The sequence below is a fragment of the Thunnus albacares genome, chromosome 1, assembly GCF_914725855.1.
Source record: "Thunnus albacares chromosome 1, fThuAlb1.1, whole genome shotgun sequence".
Taxonomy (NCBI): Eukaryota; Metazoa; Chordata; class Actinopteri; order Scombriformes; family Scombridae; genus Thunnus; species Thunnus albacares.
In genome coordinates, this window is record NC_058106.1 from 6,450,663 (window position 1) to 6,475,552 (window position 24,890).

At 39.0% G+C, this 24,890-nt stretch overlaps 1 protein-coding gene across 1 annotated transcript in view; it reads right to left on the minus strand.

Annotated features, from left to right (window-relative positions):
• Positions 1-24,890, minus strand: part of si:ch211-186j3.6 (neural-cadherin) — a 260,357-nt gene that overhangs the window by 28,051 nt on the left and 207,416 nt on the right. The window contains exons 33-34 of the mRNA XM_044357504.1: positions 15,045-15,309; positions 3,475-3,655 (exon numbers count right to left, since the gene is read on the minus strand). Coding sequence (XP_044213439.1) covers positions 3,475-3,655; positions 15,045-15,309 — 446 coding nt within the window. The remainder of the gene's footprint in view (positions 1-3,474; positions 3,656-15,044; positions 15,310-24,890) is intronic.

Here is a 24,890-nt window from a genome sequence, read left to right on the forward strand (position 1 = left end):
GGTCAATTTTACACTCAAAATTCATATATATATATATATATATATTTTTTTTTTACCATGGGTCTTCAATTTAACATAGAAGAAAACAAAAATATGCTTCTCATTCAACAATCAACTTTGTCAGCTGAAATGACAAATCTCACTTAAAAATTTTATCAGCAGTTAGCTTTAGCTACCCTAACTCATTGAAGTTAGAAGTTTTAGAGTTTAAGGAGAAAAGGACTTTGAGGATTAAGGACTAACTGATGAGTTTAGAAAATGTAACACTGTTGGGGCTGACAAGTTTGGCTGGCTTGGAATGTAAACATCCCCAAACCAAATAAAAAGTGACCAAAGTTGCTACCGTTACTTGAAATTCCGCCTCACACTGAATGTGTCTGTCCTGAACAGGGATTTGTATAACCTGTAATCCACAGAATAGTTTAGTTAGCTAATGATGTGTTTTTTGGCCTTGAAAGTAATGTAGGTTACTTCTCTAGGTAGTGTGACAGCCCTAGGCCTTATGAAGTCTAATGAAGCTTGCACCGTGAAAGTAGTAAGTTAATTAGCCAGCCATGCTGCAACCTCCAATGTTAGGGGTTCTTGTTTGAGCAAATCAACACACTGTTTAATCCATTCCATATACTTTTGTTTTTTTAGTTTTGGAAAGAGTAGGAAAAAAGACACCACCCTTCAAACTCTTTAAATGCAGAGTATGGCTATTATTACAGCACCATGCAGACAGCTTCAGCATTTGGAGAAATACAAAGCTTGACAGACCTGTCGTAGCTAATTAGGGTTACTAATCTATGATTGGACAATCGCTGTTTGGGGCAGGGCTTAAGCAAATGATCATTTCATAGATACACATTAATGTTTTAAAAAAGAAACTCAAATATAACAATGAGAAACCAGTGTATGTGTTTATTTGAGCCCTGAAGAGAATGTCGACACTACAGTACAGTACTATTTGACTTCTGCACATTTACTTGATCCCCCTGTGAGAGTAAAAGGTATCAAACATTTAGGATGAAGGACTCACTCCCAACACTTAGTACTCTCTAATCATCTTCAAAGGCTCAGGTCAAGTGGTGAAAAGAAAACAAGGCGAACAAGCAAATGGAGTCAGAGATTGTGAGTGTGTATGTGTGTATTTATGTGTGTGTGTGGCAATAGCAAGAGTGAGCAAAATAAGAGCCATACAAACCAAGAAATGGAGGGGCAGAGTGCGAGAATGAGAGCCATTTAAAAAAAAAAAAAAAAAAAAAATCGCCTGGTGGATGGATGATGTGGGTGAGTGGATGAGAGGATTGGGGAAAAAAAGGGAAAGGCAAGATTGAAAGCTAGGTAGAGACTGAATGGAGGCTGATGTTTCCAGTGGCAGAAAAATTGCCGAGATTAGTGTATGTGGCTAAGAGCACTTGCCGTTTGATTCGGTCTGTGCCAGAGGAGAGGGTTGTTAGTTTGCTGCAGCTTTTCACTGCACATTTCCCATTACGCACTAACAAACAAGCTAACCTGCATACAGAAAGTCATACAGAGGTGCATGTGAAATGTTGATCAAGCACGGGTCTGAATCCCATCAGTATCAGAGGGCTGGGAAAATCATTTATTTTCACCTTCAACATTTTAGGCATTTAGCTTAGTGAATGAGCAGGTGGGGCTCCCTGCCTTATTCATTGCCTTTCAAAGGCAGACATGGCTGTTACTGAGCGCATTGGCTCTCATGGGGTTTTCACTTTTGAAAGTCTCTCTGAGGCCATGTTCAGACTGACAATAGCAACACCTCAAAAACGCAGCCCTCCTGTTCATTTTAAATGAGACAACAGTGATAGTGTAGAGGGGGGTGCAGTGGCAGAGAGTGCTGTCAAAAAAGCAGTGTCATCTGGCAAAAAGTTGATTCTGGCTCAACTGTGTTGGCTAATCTTGTTTACCTCACAAACACTCAGTCTGGGCAGAAAGTTACGGTTGCCAGAGTTGTACACTCCTGCCTCAAAGAGTGCTGCTCCCACCGTGTCATTACGTTTGATAAGCCTTAAAAAGGGACCTCCTAGTTTAAATTTCATCCTCTCACCCATAACCTGTGGCAACACGCACCCTACTGTGTTTCTTACAACTAAGCCTCCCTGGTGCACATCCATGTTTTTCATTTCCATTTTAATGTTGTTAAGTGATGCGAACAAATGATTTTGTGCTTTCGGAGTTTACTTTGACAATTCTGCCAAAATGACAGATGTGTGCAGTGGCCAGTGGTGCCATTGTGATGTCATATGCAATGAAGCACAGTAGGAATGACTTTGAAGCTGCTCCACAGTATTTCTCCTCTGTCAGACAGGCTTAATAGCAGAGGCACAGTGCTGATCTGAGTTCAAATGACACTCCTCCCTGACTAGGAGGCTAAATGAGTTTACTAGCTCATTTGTTTTTCAAACAGGAGATCACTTTCAAAGAATAAAATGAACATCATCATTACTTGCAGTGATCTTCAACCAGTTTGACACTTGGAGACTGTCTGGCAGTCACCTTAGATTTTTGTTATTTCAGTCTGTGGAGTTTAATCAAGAAAGTGAACAATGAGGCACAGTAAAAAATAACTATTTTAGGATAAGTATGCATATAAACATTCACACACAAAACAGCTGACCAGTCAATCAAACCCATTATAAAAGGTAGATTAAAGAATGTTGTTTAAGAGACAGAATTAGCTACAATCAGTTTGTGATCAATCTTTTATCTCGAACGATTAGCTTTACATTGTGGGAAAGGAATCCATCTGAGTCAGATTTCTCTGAGCCTCTTCAGCAATGTTTTAATGTTTTCCCCTTTAAATGTTACTACAGCCATTTACTATTGCACTTCCATTAAGCTGAAGGAAGAGCAAAGACAGATTAAAAAACAAGTAGCCCAAACTGATGAAGCAGAGGCTGAGACATTCTGACCTTTACTCACTAGAAAAACTCTGGATGCTACACTTCTAATAATGTTTTTCTAGGGAGTAAAGGTCCGTAGCATCGTGTCATGAAACCTGGTAAATGCTCATGCCGTCATAAACTCCACATGGTTATTGTTTTCTATCATGCCAGCTGCAATTGTGTTTTCTCTGATTGTCCCCTACCTCAAGTGGATGGTAACTGGCACAGTGTCCTGTTGATAAGCCAGCATCTTTATGCACATGTGGTTGAGTGCTTGCAGTGCCATAAAATGGTTGTCATGGAATTTGCACAGACATTTCACCAGCTTTAAAACAAATAAAGGCTCAGGGGTGCTTTCTCTTCTACAATTTCCCTATTTTGTCTAGAGAGTAAGATTATTTAGAGTTTGTGAATGTAGCTGTGCACAAAAATAAAACCAAGGTCAAAAGCCCAGGGATGACTTATATGTATGTGTCTTTATGCCTTTGTGTCAAAAGGATGAGTCTGTATGTAGAACAGCCAAGAGTGAATGTGCCTGACTGTATACAGTAACATTTCCATGCATATGGGTTTGTGTGTGTACCTGCATTCGTGCACTCTCCACAGGTCAACACAGGTGAAAGGGGGACTACATTGGTTCCTTTTGCAGGAGTCAGATGAGCACCCCTGGGAGAGGCCCTGCATGCTGACCTGGGAAACCCCATCACGTGGCTGACTGTCCAGTGGCATGTAGCGACCGTTGAGGCGTAAGTCCCTAATGCAGCCTGCAGGGGGAAAATGGAAAAGAGGGTTCAGTGGAATAAGAAGTACACTGCCATCTGCATTCACCTACCCCGGCACAAAATGAAATTTCAGTTTTACCTCATGCAGTTGTTGAACAGTAGAGACAGTAGTATTACAGAGTATTACAAACATGTTCTTGATAGATTGTTGGCTTTTTTTTTTTCTGCTGGAAAGAATTTTGCATTGAGCTCCTTGTTGTAAGCTGTTTATTGCAGTGTCTGAAAATGCCATTCATACTCTTCAAGGAAATCACTGAGAACACTTAAGGCAAAGATTTGCATACATGTTTGATACTGCAAAATGTGCTCCATGTAGCACTGATGGCTGCGCTGTTTACACCTGTCACTGCTTCACTGGGTTACATGCCTGAGACACTTGCCAAAGGGGAGCAAACATATCGGAAAGGCTGTTTTCAAAATACTGCGTGCAGTCATTAGAAAATAAATTGCTTAAGCAGAGAAAAATTGCAAACAGAGGCAAAACACTTTCACTTGTAACACATCTCGATCCTATGTGTAGTTAAAGATATTCCCAGTTTATTACAACTTAGATCTTTTTTTAATAGGTTAGGCCATTATTTCATTAAATCACTTTTATAACCTTGTAATCCATCCCATTCTCATTCCCAGGGTGTCAAATACGGACACTTTGTTACTTCACTTGGCATCTGATACCTGCGCAGAGGGCACCATTTAGTGTCTAACTCCAATATAAACCTATCCGTGTCATTATTAGATGCCATGAGATCGATGATGTCTATATAAGGAGGAGGAGGAGTTGGGTTGGGTGGATGGCTAGATAGTTAGATGGCAAAAAGTGGACTTTGCTGCAGGAGACCACTGTTTGTTTCTCACTTCCTGCTTCCCACTGTGAATATCACGTTTCTAACCATGACTCGGGACAATTTTTTGTCATGGTGTTTACCATTGCCATGACAACATTTCAAGCAATCATTTTACCCCAAACAATGACCTTTTCCTAAACCTAACCAGACCACACCAATCGCTCTGAGTGTGTAATACTGCTGCAGATGGGTTCATGTTGGATTTAGTTGAAAGCCCGGTGCTTCGCTATACAGACACCAAAGGGAGCCTTGTGTGTCTGCATGAGATGCCAGAGGGGCGTGACAAAACATTGGTATTTGATGACCTGAGATGAGAGCGAGTTGTGTAATCACCAATGTAATTACTGAAATCTGGAAAAATAGTGACATTACTAATCAAAAGGGTGCATTGGATACACTGTATGTTGCAGTGAGAAGAGTATGCCATGTGAGTTTAGTGACAGACTTGACTTAATTGCCTGAATTACTATATCTTGCAGGCTCTGCTTCATTTCTGCATGCATAGTTTGCTACGCATTGGGCATGGGCCCTAATTTCAGGTCTACATTAATAATATGGTAAAACAGTATTTTTAACAACCTGTCTAATCATCTGAACAACGGAGTTTCTTACCCTGTCTGACCTTATCTAACAATGTTGTCCTGTTCTAATGTTGTAATAAACTAGAACTATCCTATTGCAATAAATTGTACTAACCTGGAATCCTGGCAGGCCTGACTGAAACACACTGGCATATTATAGTACTTACAATACACTGGCATTATCTCGAAAGTGACGGATGAGAAATTGTAGCAGCTTTAAGATAAATGGTAATTAATATTAAATGACTTCTGGCTGATTTGCATAGCTACAATGCACACATTGATTTATGATGTACTACTAGCTGATCTAAGTAAGAGCTCATGAAAGTGCAGCTTGCACTATTCTGAGTTAATAATAATTCATATTTTGTACAAGCCCATAGAGAAATACCAACATGTTTTTCTTACTAACAGGTCAGTACAGTTCTCGAGTTTTGTTTACCAGCAGCTGAGGTACTGCTTAAAGGTCTATGATGAAGATGATGAAGTAGGATGGAAGGCCAGCAATGTGAGCCTGTGGAACAGGCTGCTGGGTTTACCAACCAACAGGGTTGCTAGTGAAATATTTTATTGGGTTTTGTCTGTTGCTGGTGAATGGGCATCCAAAATATTTGACTTACTAGAGGATTGTAGACTTGAAAAAAATGATTCCCAAAAAGCAAATGTGGAGGTGAAGGAGTTTAAATACCAAGTCTAAATGCACATAGTCACGGGCAGAAGAAATCTTGCAAAAGCCAAATTGAGAACTGTTTATTTAAGAAAGATTACAAATGTGAAAAATATGTTCACTATAAACTTCCCACAGCTCGGATGTGGTATTTTGAAACTGAGGGATACAGAGGTGTGATTGAATATGAAAGAATTTGTGAATAGTGTGAGCTGAATGAGTTTGAGAACAAAATTAATGTCATTCTTTACTGTCATGATTCATGACAATATTGTTTAAAAAAGTTCACGTCCTTGGTTTAGATTTTATAGGTATTGAGAGTGGAGCTTTAATTGAATATCTTTTTGATAATGTTTTGGATTTTCTGAATATCTTTCTAAAGCATGGCAGCGGAGAAGAAAAGTAACTTATGATAGATAAATTCCTCAGACTCTGTTCCACATGGATTGCAGACTATTGGTTTATGAACTGGATCAAATATACAGTGTTTGGCACTAATGGATGCAGATTTTAGATTTTGTTTTGTTAGAATTTGTGTATATTGTCTTGTGCTAAGGGGGCTGTGTTTGTCTGTTTGTATATATACATTTTTATTGTGGGATATCTCCTGGAATGTTATGATTTGTTGTTTTATGATTTAGATTTATGTTTATGCTTATGTTTATATTTGGATGATATTTTTGTATTATGCTGTTAGATGATGGTGGGTTAATATGCCTGAATGTTTGGTTTGTTGTTAATTAATGGGTCTGAATAATTCCATGAGGGATGGGTCATGTAAATGACCAGACACAAAAATAAAATATTCATTCATTCAATATCTCATTAAGTCATTAAGTCTCAGTGTAGCGGGTACTGCTAAGGTGTTATCATGGAGCAGAAGAGCCAGTAAACTCCTGAGGACACATATATCTGCTTTCTTCTGTTCTCATCACTTAATTGTGAAGTTGGTGTAGTCAGTTAACATCTCATTCCCCTTCTTTCACTATTTGATAAGACGCATTCATAAAAGTGAATTCAGACCCACACACACATGCACTTTCCCTGCCACCCTCTATCAGGTCTGCCTTTTTTGAAGGGAAATGCTTTTAAAGTCCATTTAATAAACACATGCATAGTCTCTTACTGCCTGAGGCACAGCTGTCTATGCCTCTCACTGTCTAACTCCAGGGAGCTCACTTTCTCTCTGTCTTTATCTCTCTCCATGGCTCTGACCTCTTCTCTCTATTATCATGCAATATCTAGCTGTTTTCTCTACTTCTATGTTTCAATATCTAAATTCTTTCTCCTTCTAAATCTTTTTACCTGCCAACATTTGTCTTCAGGTGTACATGCGTCCCCTATCACTCTCTTTTACTAGTACTGTGTGATAAACCAACAGTTTACAGAAATTGACATTATTTGACATCAGTTTGATCAGAGACTGGCTGTTACTTATAGAATACCCCTTTAATGTAACTGAAAGCACAACAACAAATCACATCTAACAATCTAGAGTGATTGGCAGCATGTGTGCTTGCATCCTTTATGTGGATTCATAAAAAACAGAGAAACTCAAATCTGATTGTTCCACCCAACATAATTAACTATGAAGGCTCAGTCTTAAGTCCAAATACACTTTTCACATCTGTGTAGCTGCAATGATCTACAAAGGTCCACATCAAATGAATTTTGTTATTTGCCCATGTTCCCCACAGACCGTACTCGCTGACAAATGTGTGAACTCATTCTGCCTATGTAGACACCCAATTGGAGATATTTGCTTTACTTAAATTACCATCAGGTGTGCAGACTTTTGCATCACCACATTTTTCTTATTTAGTGGGGTATTCACTAAGACTTGAAATGTAAATGAGCCCAGCCATAGTTCACCTGATTTGCATAAAGTGCTGCTAAGTAAAAGCTGATGCCGGGCTGTTTTGACATGCGTTGCACATGCCTGGAAAGGAACGGAGCTCAAATTAAACTCTTTTCTGCTTAACTTGGAATACTGGTTCAATGGAAGACACAGCAAGTGTGTACCCGGATAACAAAATTGCTGTGGCACAGATCCGGCCCACACCCGACACTTGCGGCACTTTTATCCAGACCACATACCGCGTGGAATGATGGCACTTGGGTGGTCCGCTTCTGTTTCCCAGCGAGCCGTATGTCAACCAAGAACAAACTAGATAAACCAGAACTGGCCCATATCCAGCGAGAGCACCGCATCTTTACCAAAAAAGGCATTTGAGTTGGGATATTTGGGCCATATTTGCTATTTTACATGTGGGTCATTTCAGGCTCATGTATTAGATCTGTGGGAGATTTTTGGTAAAACTTTTAAACTATTTTGACAAGTTGTTTTTGTAAACAGATAATATAACAGTCTACTTTGTAGGCTAACAATATCTGACTGTCTGAATCACGTTGCGCTGGATGGGATTAAGTGGCAACCTCCGGGGCTGAAAATTGAAGACAATGCGGAAGTGCCAAAAACTGCATTTCCTTGAATGGCCACTTGAGTCTAGCTCCAAAAGCGAGTCAATCCCCATAGACCTCCATGTTAAAATGTCTAACTTTACAGCAGAAATAAACCTGTTTACAGCCTGGTACAAAAAGCGACTTTGGTCTCTATAGCTAATTTCCCCGTTCATGACAAATGTACGGGGGGTGGATTTTTATATAACTCACCTGTTTAAATGTTATTAAGGTTTAAATTCATGCATAATTAAAGGTGTGACCACTTTGAGTGACAGGTGGGTGGCGTCACAGGCAAGTTGCTACCACGGTGACAATGTTGGTTAGGTCATTGGTTCCCAACTGGGGGTACCCGTACTCCTAGGGGTACTTGAGCAACTTGCAGGGGGTACGTAGGAAGATTGGGGATTACAATTTATTTCCAAAATGATAAGAAACTAGTTCCTACCGGCAGGTGTCAACTGTTATACTACTCTGTGAAGAGGTCACGTTCACACGCATGTCAAAACTGTGCACAAACCAACTAGTAGCAGCTAGCAAATATGGATAAATGGCTATAACGTCCAGTTGCTGTCACTCTGGATTCAGGTTTGGGGGAGCCTGGTGACAAAAGGCAAAAAAAAGAGGCCAAGCCCAAACACTGGTAGTTCAGTGAAAAATATATTTCATATGGATTTACTTGTACATATGCAGATCCACTGCAGCCACAGTACAGCGGCACAAGAGCACCAAACACTTTGGAAGTCTTGGTAAAACTGAGGACTTCTTTACTTGAAAACTGTCAGAATTCAAGTCAAGTCAGACTACACTCAAGAAAACAAGTGTGTCAAGCAAAGCAATGGAGACGTTGTATGCCGTGTCACTACTTGTGGCTAAGTCACAAAATCCACACTCTATCGTCCAAGATCAAATTCTCCCTGCAGCCATAGCTTTGGCTGAAACCGTGATTGACATGAAAGCAACCGATGCACTCAAGACAGTTCCATTATCAAACAACACCGTGTCCCGTCAGATTAATGATATGTTCATTAATATTGTTGGACAAGAGGTGAATAAAATGAAACGAGCAGGTTAGCTCGCTTTGCAGTTGGATTAAATGACTGATGTTGGAGAGGCTCAGCTCCTGGCATTTGTGCATTGTAAAGACATGTCAGATATAAACAGGCATATTTTGTTTTGCAAGAAGCTTACAGGAAAGACAAATGACGGGGGATGAAAGCAATGATGGGGAGAATGCATGGGCAACTTGGGGGTGTGAAGATGGTAAACCCCAGCATAAAGTGGATGCACTGTATTATTCACCGGGAGACACTCACCTGAAAGAGAATGAGTCTGGACTTGAGTGCTGTTTTGGATGATGCAGTTAAGGTGATTAATGTCATTTGGTCCAGGCCAATGAATCACAGGGTGTTTCAGACTCTTTGTCATGACAGCGGGTCAGGACACAAGCAGCTACTGTTTCATACCGATGTCCGCTGGATGTCTCATGGCAAACGCTACTAAGACCAAGGTGTTTGTTTTCATGAAAGAACGCTTGCACCCTCTTGTGGAAGTGTTTGAGAACAGAGTGGGTTGCACGTCTGGCAAAGGGGTACATAAGACAAAAAAGGTTGGGAACTACTAGGTTATGTAATGTAACCATGGCATAACCCAGATTCACAGAGTATAGACATAGCTGTAGCTGTTGCTATTTCAATGTGTTTTCAGTTCATGAAAGTTAATTGTAACATTTTGGTCGCCTAAAAAAGTGTTTGGTTGTACTAAAAGACCCTCTAAGGAGTCGGATGTTCAGTTTTTTCTGGTAAGTATATTTTGTTTTAATGGTTTTAAGCCTGTTTTTCACTAGTGAAAATTAGCATTAGCATTATCACAGTTACCCATAGGCTGTAAATGCACCCTGCTAACCAAGCTAGCAGCTAGCGTTAGGGTCAGCTCCACCCTATCGTCCAAGTATTTCACTTCTGGCTCCAAAAATCCAAAATGGCAACGGTCAAAATGCAAACTCAAGGCTTCAAAATGGGAGTCCACAAACCAATGGGTGACGCTCAGGTGGCTATGTCCATTATTTTTTACAGTCTATGGATGGGAGCTGCTCAGCCATTAAAAGTCAGGAAAGTAGGCAGAAGCAGCCTGAGGGAAACAGAAAGATAAAGTCGTGTGCAAAATAGAAAAAAAAAATAGACTGTTGTCTTTTGTCTTTTGTTGCTGAGCAGAGAGCTCTGCTAAAGTTACTTTTAAACTGTGTCTCTCTCACTGTTTGTCTCTCCTATAGTCTCTCTTCCGTTGTGTGTGCGCTAAAACAGTGCTAACGATTTTATACCTGCTTTCCCCAACTTGGGTTGTGGGTGCAGATGAAGAACAGCTGGTATAGAAAAAAACTGCTGGTCGTGTGGACACAACACAAGCAACTTGTTCCATCAACTGAAACACAACTATGTCATACAATAAAATGAGTGCATAGCCAAAACATATTAATGATGGAAAGATGACTCACAAGAATACTGCTTGTCTGTTGTAAGAGTGGTGCAGCTCCTTTGATAGATAGTGTGTGTAATGAGCATGCAGGCCTGACAGGCAGATGAGTTGGCGATTGGACTGCAGTCACACAAAAATGCTACAGATCCTCAAGAACTAAGCAGAGTCCCTGAGTTTATTTACCAGATGCTGACTAGAGCGAAGACGGTTTTAACTCCAAAGGAAACTGGTGTCCACTGTACTTCCCAACCACAGTCTGGAGGGTGAGCAGGAATGGTTAAAGCTACACAAGCATTGGCTAATTCCAGCCCAAACCTTTAAATATCCCAGAGATGGAATCATGTAATAGAAACCAAATGTGTCACAATGCATGATTTTTGTTTATACTTCAGTATAAAAAATGAGTAAACAGGTTGATTGCAAAGAAGGATAATCTTGTACACAGGTGTATTTAAAAAATATATTGTTTTGTTTATTGTCACTGTGGTAAATGTGACATGTGACAAGGATATAAGCACATAAATTCCATTTTTTTCACTACTGACAAATCGTTTTTTCACATATTTGAACAAAAGGTTTCAAATGTGTTGTGTAATCTCACACACACATACCACACAACTGCATATACACACTTTACACACACATGTACATGCAGACACCCGGCTGTGGGGACAGCCATCATCCCAGCTAACAATGAAGATGCATTTGGGTGAATTAGCCATTAAACTGTCATATCAATCATTCAACAACACATAAAAACATCACAATTCTCCCTTGAAAAGAGTGCATATAAATAGATAAAAGGACCTATTTCTGGTAGCACTTTTCAGGAGAAATACTTGTTAAACTGTCTCACATGCCCTGAACGACACACCACCATTTTCACTTTAGCCTGTAACACATATAAAAGACAATGTAACTAACACACACACACAGACACAAATAGAGAGGTTATATACAGTATAGCCAAGGTGATGTTTGGATAGTGCCAAGCAAACATTGGTCAGTGTTATTTTACTATTTTGACATTGTATGATCTGTCAGTTCTCCAATGAAAGGGACATTCAGCAAGATTTATACTGTTGTGTGACATAACCTTTCTTCCATTCTCTGCAGAAAATGTTTACCTCTTCACAATTCAGCCCTGCTAGCATTCATCTGCCTGAGTTTTGTAAGGCTCTCTTGGACAATGAACTGAATCATCACTGCTTTTTGTCCTCCCTTTGAAAATAAATCTCACTGTGCTGCTCTGTAGAATACCATAAAAAAAGACATTCCTTGGCAAAGAATGAGAACAAATGAGGATTATTGGGATGGTTTGCACTACCAACCAGCAATTAAAAATTAAAAGAAAATCCAATTTGCACAATTGGGACTGATGGTTGATCCAAATTATCTAGTAATTTGGGTGCGCTTCTCTTTTTATGTGATAACCCTTCCTTATCTAATTGTCCATTGTGATTAGATTAACGACTAGGAGAAAAAATAATCCTTGGTTATGTCTGTGCATAATATTTTGATAAATGGTTACCATGTTAAAGGAAACCCCATTTTTCTTACAACCTTGGTCTTATTTCCATTGTTTTTATCCATAATTTTCAGTATTAAGGATAACAGTTTACCCCCACAGAGATATGAGTATGCAGCAACTAAGCAGTTTTACCTTTGAGTCCATTTGGGACAGCAACACCAATAATCATACCTTAACTACATCTCTGGAGCTAAAAATTAAAAAGAACCCCTAGGTTCATTGTAAAAAAAAAAAAAAAAAACAGAGACATCTATCTAAGCATTAGGTCTACTAACTTCATAACTGAACTGAACTTGTTTGGTCTTTTGTGGCATTTTGTGACAGGCTTCATCATTTCTACTGAGTGGTTTAGAGTTCCAAGTATTGCAATCATAAGCCCTATTCACACAGGACCAGTATTACCTGGGGATCTCTAGTAATTTGTAATAATTGTGGAGGTCATCTGTGATCTTAATCCCATGCAAATCTCCCATGTCTGTAATTTGTAATATAAAAATTCCACCGCAAATGATCATATTTCACCAAACACAGAGGTCATGTGATAATATTAGTCCTGTACGCATCAGCGTTTTTTAAAACAAAAATTTTATGTATGCTTTGTTGATTGCTATGGTCAAGGGACATAATTCAAGAAAAGTTTCTTATACCATAGGGGTTGGTATTAGTACTATACTACTAGTAGTTGGACTACTGAGTGGTTAATGACATTTGGATGAAACTGCCTATCAAGCCAGTAAGGCCAGCCAATGCAGGTTAGACTAGGACTGGGTGATATATCGCATTAATTAGAATTTCTGTTTTTGCACAATGGGTAAAATCTCTAAATCATGAAAATCGAGTAAAATATGCACAGAAAGTTTATTTTTAGTCAAAAAAGTAACATAGATGATAACTGCTACATTAGCTGTTTCGAGTCATGACAGTCCTATAAACTGACATGAATAGTTACACTACATGTGCACCTGATGCAGCGTATGGGACTGTCATGACTCCAGCTGGCTATCTGCTCTGGCGTAGTGAATTTAACAGTGGTATCTACAAGAGGGACAGACTGAAAATGACTCTGCACACTGGTCTGCACTCCCTATTTGTGTTTGTTGACAAGGTATCATCTCTGGTTATGAGAGCTGAAGTTCCGGGAGTCCACTGAACAGTTTTCAGATTCTACTTTATTTAGTCTAGGTCTCTACCTGCCAGATGGCTAATGCTAGCCAGTCAGCAGTCTGTAGATATCCGGCTGATGTCTTGTCTAGAAACATAAACAACAGCAGATCCATTAGTGAGTGGACCTTTCTACTATATGGTGGTGGAGGTATTTTATTATTCTTCCACAATTGTCCATAAAATTATGTTTAAATCCTGTATTTTGCAGGCAAGCAAAAAACAACTTATGTCTCAGCATAAGTTAAGATTTTATTTTTTGGCCATATCACCCTGCTCTAGGCTAGACTAAGCAGATACAATGAGGATATAAGGTCAGGTCAAGCCACAGAGTATCTGCTCTTTGCTTGGGTGAGAATAGGATTCAAAGGCAGGTTAAAGGTATATTAGCTCAGCCTGAGAAGGCCTAGAGACGTGTGTCTTCTGTTAGAGGGCTAAGATGAAGTGAGCACTAACCCATCCTCACACATTTGGGAGAAAAAGTCCAGTTTCTGGACAATAAATCTTGCACTTTCTAGAATCCAACTTCAGCCATATGGCCCAGTAACAACAAGGTGCTGTAGAGGTGTTCATGTTCAAAGTGTATTGCCAGTGTTTTGTACCAGTGTGGTTTATATCTCAGTTTCCTATGTATTTGACACATTCACTTATGTTAACTGGCTGTGAATCCAGATGGGTCTTTGAGTACGTTATCTGCAGCTCCGGCAGAAATCAGCCTTCCCAGCTCTGCTGTGTCTGCAGTCTTGATAACTGTTGGCCTTTCAAGCTTTGTCACCTTTTCCTTTGACTGTGATTTGAGGAGGTGCGATTGCATAATAGTGTAGTGTAATGTTGTTTTTTTAAGTATTGCATTATCTGGTTTTTACACAACTGTTTCAACACAATTTTGATGACTTTATTAAGATAGCCCATCTAAGTTAGTGCTAGCATGCAGCATCTTTACAGAGATGAATAATTATTTTAGTATAGAGCCATTATTCAGGAAGCCTAACTCAACAATTAAATGTTTTCATAAATTAACTGACCAAATTATCTGGGAATATTTTACAGTTGTTGATAGAGATGGGGTTTTAGAAAGAGACAACACATAGACACCAGAGGAGAAAGGAGAAGGAAGGAGACTCTAATAATCAGGCAGCTTTCCACATTTAGTGAATCAAACTGGGTCCCTGAAACCCCAGCTTGAGGAGGTTTTGTTAGAAATATTAACACCTTGACAAGTGATTGCTGAGACATTGGTATAATTTTGTGCTATGACACATTTTTAAAAAAAATCATACTTATTGTCCATTTAAGATGTTGTCCTTCAGCCTTTAACTGCTCCAGCTGCTTCCATGTAGACGTACTTGAAACTCCCAAGAGTGAATGCAAAGTGAAGTGAACTACACTGACACAGTGAAGTGCTGCAAAGAGCTTAGGACTCAACCTACGGTATATTTAATTCTGGAAATCCTTCACATTTGCTGTTCTAAACACCTGATGTCTGGAAAGTCCTTCCTGAGAACAATACATTGAGACACAGAGTAAACTGACCAAAGATGCCCTTCCAGTTCTTTTCAAAGCTTAATTAACATATAATTTCAATGAAATGTCCTTAAACCTAACTCAGAGACACTTGATGATTATGAGCAGAGTGACCTGTAACACTTACCCTGAAAGCTCTTGTTGATGCCAGATGGGAAGGTATTTCCAAGCATCACCACAGTGGGATCAATGATAATTTCTCGGCTCCGGCCCTGTGATCCCGTCACCTCCCGCTGTCCTCCGCCGCCATCCAGTCGCAGTGTCATCTCATTATCATGCCGATCTAGGAAAATCTCATGCCATTCACCGTTGTCAAGGCGATAGGTAGGTATGGTTAGGTTGTAGTCCCCATCACCGAGATTGTAGAAAACACAGAGGAGGCCCTGAAAGATCTTCAATTGGACAAGAGGAAATTTTGTATGAGGTTTAAATTTTGATTCGAAAATCTGTTCTTGACCAAAAAAAATTCTTTTTGTGAGCCCAGTTTCAATTATAATCTTTATCCTATGGAACACTGTTAATGTTTGATTAGTGGTTTTCAAAAATAATTTTTACACAAACCAAACACAAGTTTTATTGGATAAAATGATTAATTTTGACCATTTGGATGTAGATGACAACTGAAATGCAGTAGGTTAAGACATAATATAAAGGCTTGCAATTAGCATGAACCTTTAGCAAAACATCCAGGTTTAGTTAAAGAGGACGTATTATGCTTTTCCTTATTTTCAGACATATATATAATCTCACAATGTCAGATATTCATGTTAAAAATGTCCGACGTGTCAAATAACGAGGTAAGTATATGTAGCAGTAATCCCTGTGAGCAGAGAGCCCTGGCTTCAGACTGCTCTGAACGCTCATTTACAACGTTTTTTTCTACTTTCAGCCTGAGCTGAAGTCAGTTCGTGACAGATTTCCTTATATGGACATAGCTACATGCACAGCGTGCGAGTTCGGTGCTCCACTCCGGGAGTAGTTACGCCAAGCCGTGACGCCATTACACAACACAGCAAAATAAAATGAGTAGTTTACCTGTTGGAGGTGTGCTGGTTGTCTGCAGCTCTTCATAAAACATCTCACTGTGGCTGTTTCTGCTTGTACTATTCCTCCCTGCATTATTTCTAACTGATCCACTGAACAAATAGCTCTATATAGCTCCATGTGTTGTTGTTTCAACCGGTTTTTAGTGCTGCTAACGAAGCTCAGCTAAGTCAGTGAGGAACACGTTTTTACTCCCTGTAAATTCTTCACAATAAAAGTCCCATTAGTTATTCATTTAAAACCTTTTAATTTGAAGCAGTATAGCAGGAAATGTTTGGTTTGCAATGACGGTAAAGGTACACAACTCTGATACATAAAGCTGGCCAATCAGAACAGAGTGGGCTCATCCGGAGGGGGGCCTTAAAGAGACAGGAGCTAAAACAGCGTGTACAAGAAACTGTGTATATTGAGGGGCTGCATAAAGGGCCAGTATAAGATAAATAATGAGTTTTTTGAACTTTGAATCATGTAGACCTACTCTAGTGGAGTCCAAAAATAAAAAATTAGAGCTGAAATGAGCATAATAGGTCCTCTTTAAGTTTAGTTAGGTTTATTGCATTTATTTGTCTCGTACAAGGGAAAGAGATGTATTGTACCGGATTAAGCTACTAGCTAATGGTGTTGAGTGTACTCTATTCTCAAACTTTGTAGAGGCAGCTATATTTAAAAGCTTGCCTTTTTGCTTCTCACATACCTAATACCCTGGGTTAAGATGTGCTTAGTATGTGTTTCTTAATACTGTCATCCACCATTAAAGAACCAAGCCAGTCCTTGACTAATACACCCATGAATAAGAAAGCTGAGCAAAATGAAACATAACTGTTGTTAACTGAATGACCTATCAAAATTGCTAACAGAGTTTGTGTTAGTTAGCCATCTCCCCAGTAGGATGGAGCTGGATAGTACTTGGTGATAAACACATCCAAAATTACATTTAAAAACAGCAAAGTCCTTTGACAGAAACCTGCTGTTTTAGGATAATCCACAGAACTTGTGAATGGTTTTCATTGAGAATAATTTCCTTCCAAGTATGACTTCCATTTGTCTATCTTTTAGCTGAAAGATACACCCTCAAAGTATATTTTTTCAGTGCTTTAAACAGCACAAATCAAATGACATACAGCTCTATTCTTTTGAGTAATGAGGCACAAACCTCAAAACCTCAGCAAATCAAATCAAATCTACATGGCAAGATACCACTGGGGGTAAATGGTAAAATATACAGTATATACTCTCTATATTTTTTATGACTGGCTGAACTGACCCATGTCCAAGTTTCAGGTTTTACAGCTAATGGGGATCAGAGGAGAGTAGAGATTTTTCTTAGTCGGGAAAGACTGGATCAATAGGCCAATTTTGCCAACTGGCCAATAAGCCAGATCAACCCTCTTGAGGTTAACAAACACAGGGAAAATGAAAAACTCCCATATCATATGCACTCACACACACACACACACACACACACACACACACACACACACACACACACACACACACACACACACACACACACACACACACACTAATGGACAGGGATTCAACTAATATAAGATATAAGTAAGAGAATTTCATCCTAACCACATTTCAGGGACACAAAAGCACAAAAAAGTACACATCATCCATATGTGACTGTTCATTACAGCCCTTCAAAAATAGGAGTATTAAGAAATTTCTGAAGCATGGTGGAGTTGGTGTCTCCACCAAGTTTTTTTGCTAGTGTCATGCCCATCAATAAAGCTGACTGAGTGTGTGAAGAGAGAGTTAAAGAGTTCTATGAGCATCCAAAGAGAGTGCTATGGTAAAACCCAGAAAAAAAAAAAAAATTCAACCAAAATGGATGAATTGGTGGACAGTCCCAAAATAAATGCAACAATGTACCATCATTTGATTTACATTTATCACAGCTTTGAGACACAGAGGGGTAAAATTTATGTAACATGACCTTAGAATAATGAAAATGGTGAATCACTTTGAACTGAATTAACCTATGTCTGGTGTTTATTGAACAACTATGAATATGGGAAAGTTCAGTCCTCCATATTTTATCACGCAACACAGCATTGATTTCCCTTTCCCAAGTCTTCTTAATACAGTTGACAGATACAGAATCCTCAGAAAAGAAATTCACAAATTTAGTGATAAGCTTCTTATCCTCCGGCAAAAGAGAAAGCAATTCCAAAAGAGCATGTTTCTCACAAGTGGACTCAAAATGGAAGATGTTTTCCCCTACAAAATGCCTAAGTCTCATATAACGAAAAAAATTAGAGTGAGGTAGATTTTACTTTAAGCTTAACTGACCAAAAGATGCAAACTTGTTGTCTAAATAGAAGTCCTTTATGCACTTAAGCCCTTTTACACACCATGTAGAAAATGTGTTGTCTAGCAATGCTGGAATAAGGCAAGGCAAGCTTATTTATATATCACATTTCAGCAACACAGCAATTCAAGGTGCTTTACATAAAACATTGCGAGCATCGTGTGCAAGAGAAACAAACCATAAAAGGACATTTAAATACAATTAAAAACAGTCATTAAAGAGCTAAGAGTATAGAAAATAAAAACGAGCTTAAATACAGTAAGATACAATACAAGAATAAAAGTTACATGCAGTGTAAGAAATGAATAATTATTTGATTTAATCAAAGGCAGCCAAAAACAGAAAAGTCTTCAGCCTTGATTTAAAAGAACTGAGAGTTGCAGCAGACGTGAAGTTTTCTGGGATTTCGTTCCAGATATGTGGACCATAAAAACTGAACACTGCTTCTCCATGTTTAGTTTTGACTCTGGGAACAGAGGGCAGACCTGTCCCAGACGACCTGAGAGGTGTGGATGGTTCATAACGTAGCAGCAGATCAGAAATGTGTTTTGGCCCTAAACCATTCAGTGCTTTATGAACAGTAGTATTTTAAAATCAATTATTTGACAAACAGGAAGCCAGTGTAAAGATCTGAGAACTGGTGTAATGTGATCCATTTTTTTGGTGTTAGTGAGGACTCGAGCAGCAGCTTTCTGAATCAGCAGCAGCTGTCTGATTGATTTTTGTAAACACCATTACAGGAGTCAAGTTTACTGAAGATAAATGCATAGACAAGATTTTTCAAATCCTAATGAGATACAAGTCCTTTAATTCTTGATATATTCTTCAGGTGATAGTAAGGTGACTTTTGTAATTGTCTTAATGTGGCTACTGAAATTAAGGTCTGAGTCCATGACTAGATCAAAATTTCTTGTTTGGTTTGTGGTTTTTAACCTTACCGACTAAAGCTGAGTGCTGACTTTTAATTGTTCTTCCTTGGCACTAAAAACAGTCACTTCAGTTATGTCTTTGTTTAACTGAAGAAAAGTGGCAAATGCGATCATTGATTTGTTCAATGCACTTACTAAGCGCTTGTATGGGATTATAGTTGCCTGGTGATTTGGTTAAGTAAATTTGTGTGTCGTCTGCATAACTATAGTAACATATTTTGTTGTTTTCCATAATCTGAGCAAGTGGAAGCATATAGATATTGAACAGAAGAGACCCCAGAATGGAGCCTTGGGGAACTCCACAGGTCATTTTTGTCCACTCAGATGTGTAATTAACTATATACACAAAGTAGTCCCTGCCAATTAAGTAGGATTCAAACCAGTTTAGTGCTATACCAGAAAGTCCCACCCGGTTTTCCAGTCAGTCTAGTAATATGTTGTGGCCAACCGTGTCAAGCGCAGCACTGAGATCCAATAATACTAAGACTGAAATTCTGCCACTGTATGTGTTTAAGTGGATGTAATTGAAGACTTTAAGACTTTAACAAGAGCAGTCTGAGTGCTGTGGTGTGGTCGAAATCCTGACTGAAGACATCAAAACAGTCTTTTAGTGCCTTTTAGTGTCCTTAAGTTGTTCAGCTGTTGAAAATGATGACAATGATTTTACTTAAAAACAGGAAGTTTGATATGGGCCTATGTATATGTTATTTATAACCCCAAATAAATTCTAAAATGATTGACTCTAGTTTCTTAAAAAGGTCAGCTGAGATTAATATTGGCAAACTTTGAAGGAGATATGAAAATTTTGGTAAAGATTTACTCTGCCAATCATAGATAGCGGCAAATTCTGTGCTGCGTTTTAGTTTATCAGTGCCTTCTAACAAATTTAATTTGAGCAAAAGTAGGATTTTTTTCAGATTTTAAGTCCTAAATATGTGATATAATCCTGAATAACCTCAACAGGGTAGTCCAGTAAAATTGCATTTTCTCCAATAAACATAAGCTCACTTTTAGCCCAATTTATAGTGTAACCAGAAACTTTACTGAATGATTTAATATATTGTGAAAGATAAGGAATACCCACTTCAGGATTCATTAAGGTAACAAGTAGACTGTCCGCGCACAGCCCAACAACACATTCTGATGTACCAGCTGCAATACCGTTGATGTGAGGATGACTTGTTATCCCAATTGCCAAAGGCTCTAGTGCTATATTAAAGTGGACAGGCAATCTCCCTGATTCACTCCCCGATACAGACTAAATGGCCCTGATGAGATATTATTTGTTATGACAGAGAATTTCGGAGAGTGATAAATCATTTCAATCCAGTCCACAAAAATCTTCCCAAATCCAAACCTTCTCAAAGTTTCAGATTAGTAAGGCCATTCAATAGAGTCAAAAGCTTTCTGGGCGTCCAATGTCACGACAGCTGCTTGAGTGTTTTTAGTCAGTGTCAGTATATATTATATAATATATACTATACTATATACATATATAATATATTCAACAAGCGATGCACATTAAAAGAGGAAATCCTGCCTGGAATAAAGCCACTTTTATCTGGGTGGATAATTGTTGCTTAATCTAGTGGCCAATACCTTTGTTAAAATTTTGTGATCAAAATTGAGCAAGGATATGGGCCTATAATTAGCAGGATCCATGGGATCTTTTCCCTTTTTTCAATAATAGACATACATTTACCTCATAAAGAGAAGGTGAAAGTGTTTTTCTTGCAATTGAATCATTTATCATCCTGAGTAAGAAAAGTGTTAAAATCTCATGAAATGCTTGGTGGAACTCAGCTCCAAACCCATCTGGTCCAGGACATTTACCTGTGGGGAATGCCTTAATTGCATCTACTAACTCTGCAAAAGAAAACATTCTTTCCAGAAAAACATTGATTGCTCTCATTTGGATGTGGCAAAGGTAAGCAACTAAAGAACCGAGAGCAATCTGTCTCTGTCTCTATCACTCTGGTCATCATAATTCAGGCCATATATATTCAACAGACTTATCAGAAAATAATAAATAATAAACCAGAAATCAAAACAAATCTCCCATTAGGATCTATCGACTTGGATTTAAGCAGAAATGGAATAGTATTATGAAAGAGGATTGCTACACCCCTTGTTTGAGGTATAAAGGATGCGTGATAAGACTGTGAGATCCAACTGGGTTTTAATTTGTATTCAGTGACTTTAATAGTGTGAGTTTCTTGTAGAAATAAAATATCAGCTTTCAGTGCATTCAAATGAGAATAAACCTTCTCGCATATTTGTTATTTCCAAGGTTTCCCCTAACATTACACGAGGTTAGCGTAATTTTGTCATTTAAGAATAATGGACATACTTTCAAAATAGTCAAGTTGTCTTATTATTCCTCATTGAATGCTGTGGGCCCAGCTTGTTCCAAAAGAGTCAAACATTTAATACATGGATGATATGAAGTAAAACAAATTGGTAACTCAGTGTCCAAACGAAATAGAGAAAAAAATACTGAGCTGAAACACCAAACAGTGCACCTCTCCCCACTTGGGAAAATCTAGATGTGACTTGTGCTGTTACTATGGACCTAAAATAAATGTTTAAATGAGGCACTGTTCTGGTAAAGCTATATTTTAACTTGCGATTTGTTGACTTGTTGACTACAAACCTGCCCCGCTGTCAGTGCAGTCAAGCCACACACCACACACACACACACACAGAGTCCAGCTCCAGTAGGACCTCTTGTTGAGGAAAAGTGTCTCGACAGAAAATGATGAAGAAGCAGGGACAGAAGGGAGAAAGAGGGGTAGAAAGAAAGAGAGAGAATTTATGGATGAAAGAGAGAATGAGGGCGAAAAACACTTTTGTCATGTTGATGCTCATGCTGTATCCCTCTGCCCTCAGGTCATGAAATCAAAACGGTTTCATTTTGGTATGGCTGTGATGCTAATTACAGGTCTATGACGGAGCAATACTGATTTAAAGCTGGAGTGCAGCACTTTTGTCTCCCCCTTCTGGCAGTGAGAGTAATTACAAAAGCACTGTCGACACATGTTTATGTCATAGGCTCCACAGTAGCCTACTCAGTCACTACTGTTCCAGCTGTAAAATGGTGGATAAATTGTTTTGAGCGTCACACAGCCCCCATGAAATGACTTGTTTCACTGTCAGAATTTGATCCATTCGATCCAATAACATTTGGAAAGTCTAGAAGAGCCACACAATTGAATTATTTTATCCCCATTCAAGTTAGCAGAGAGCTAACTGGAAGTTAGCTGGATCAGCCTATGGAAGTCTGCAGTATGCATTCATCTGGCCAGCGTGGGAATGTCAAACCCTACACCAGATTAAAATCTCTGGTATACTGTGAAATACAGAGAGATTTACCTGGTGGTTTAATTAGCATTGTATGAACTCGTCTGGCAAGGGCTTGAATGTAATGGACATTCATTTATATGTAAAAGTTCCGCACTGCAGGTTTAAAACAAATCCAGGACCCTGTGTTTCTGTATGTGTGTATGTGAAAGAGAGAGAGGAAGAGAGATAGAGAGAGAGAGGAAGTCTGAAGGCCATTTTAAGAGGGAGAGGGTGGTGGGTGGGTCGTCCTCATTTCAATTTCAAACTGTTTCCTCCAAGTGTCCCACTGTGCATAATTTTCTTCCCTCCATCTTCCTCAGCCACTGCTGCCACGTAAACAGAGGACTGAGATGAGAAGGGCAGAGTAACAGAGACAGAGAGAGAGAGATGTGAGGGAGAAGTGGGTGGCTACCATTAATGCTTCCACTCCTTCTCAACATAATAAAAGACAAACCAAGTTTTCCATTATTTCTTGAGGAAAAAGTCTGAACTTTGTTAAAAAATACAAACCAACCATCGCCTGTCAAGTAACACTCTCCGTCTCCACCTATATCCCTGTCCTCTCGCTTTTTATTCCATTACTCTCTGCTTTGTTTTCCATCAAGCCACTTCATTCCTTCTATCCATTTGCCATCCATGTCTCCTTCAGTTGCTTCTTCTCCCCTTTGATGCAATGGGTGAAGTGCTGGACGGCTCCAAGGTTGTTTAGTTGGAGAACCGTGGCTCATTTCAAGGCTCTGTGATGAAGTATTAATTATATTTAGAATCCACTGGGGCAGTGCTTTTTAACCAGACGCACTCACAGCCACCTGATTTTACCCCCAATTAAAGCTGAACGGAGCGGAGCAATTTGGCTCTTGCTTTCCTCCCTTGGTGATGTGGTGAGTGGATGTGTTTGAGGGTGTGTGTGTTTCTTTTGCATGAGCGTGATACAGTAGGTGCGTATTGAAGGTGTGTGACTTCTTTTTTGAGTAAACAGTCCCACAGCAGGGACAGCTTCATTCCCCCAGATGCTTCCCATGACAGACTGCTTTTGGAGCTGCAGCCTTTCAGTATCACAGACGTGCAGATGATATGTTAATCGGCCCTCTTCTCATGATTAAATAACAGTGTGAAAATGTAGATAAAGTGCATATATGATGGGTTCATGCATTTTTTTTCACCTTAAATTATACTGGGAAATTAAACAGAGATCTGTTCTCATTACCAGCAATACTCTGATTCACAATTACTGTTACTCATTTTCCCCACCCATATTTCCTACCTCCAGAGATGTGACCTGTGGTCTGTTGCTGTAGCGACTAGATATTTAGACTAGATTTGGTCATAAAAATAAATAAATAAATGCTGTTGGGCAAATGTTATCACTTCAAATTCTTACCAGCCTGAAGGCAGATAAATATAATTTATGTTAAATACTCTTTAACAGCTGGAGCTCCGGCTTGATGTCGATCTGAAGCATTGCAGTGTGTGTGTTTGTGAAAGATATGTTTCCTATAATTTGCAAATTATTTCATAGGTTTCTGAATTTTGTGTTGATATAATAAGTTATATATAATAAGTTTGTTTCTATCCACCTCTTTTTATTTGCATTTTCAGTTGGAACTGAATTAAATTGGAAAATTAGCGTAGTATTATTAATAAGAATAATAATAAAAAAGTACATTTAATTTGTACCGCACTTGTCATTCATAGTAAGACTCAAATTAGAACACACAACATGAAGAAAATAGTAATAAGAGTTTTGTCTCTCTCTCTCTCTCTCTCTATATATATATATATATATATATATATACACACATATATATATAGGCATCAGGTTTAGGCATCAGATTTCATACATTGATGGCACCACTGCAACACTAGATGGACATATTGCATGTGATCAGGCCATGTCCTGCATTAGTTATATAACATTACGTTCATTCACTCACTTTGTGACTGAGGAACAGTTAGCTAAATGTGTGCTTATAGTACTGGTGTTTCTGATGGACTCCAAGAAGTTGGGCACTTCATCTCTGTCGGCCTATTTATAAGTGCGTTATAGGAGTGTTTTTTCAGTGTGGACTTTGCTGAGGAAGCAGAGGCAGGAGTAGGCTGACTCTCTGTACAGGCACCTATGGGAGCCTGAGCTGTTTAGAGGACTTCTGGATTGTCCCAGCTGGTGTGGACCCACTCTGTCCAGTCTATTTCACACTGCAGGACTTTCTACTCTGGGGCAGGTGGTGGAGCTGGCTGGACCTCGGTTGGATGATCCTGTTGGACTGGCTGCTCAGCTGGGAGTAAGATCTATAGGAGTCATAAATCAGTTACTGCAACATCGAAAACAGAAGCTGACAGG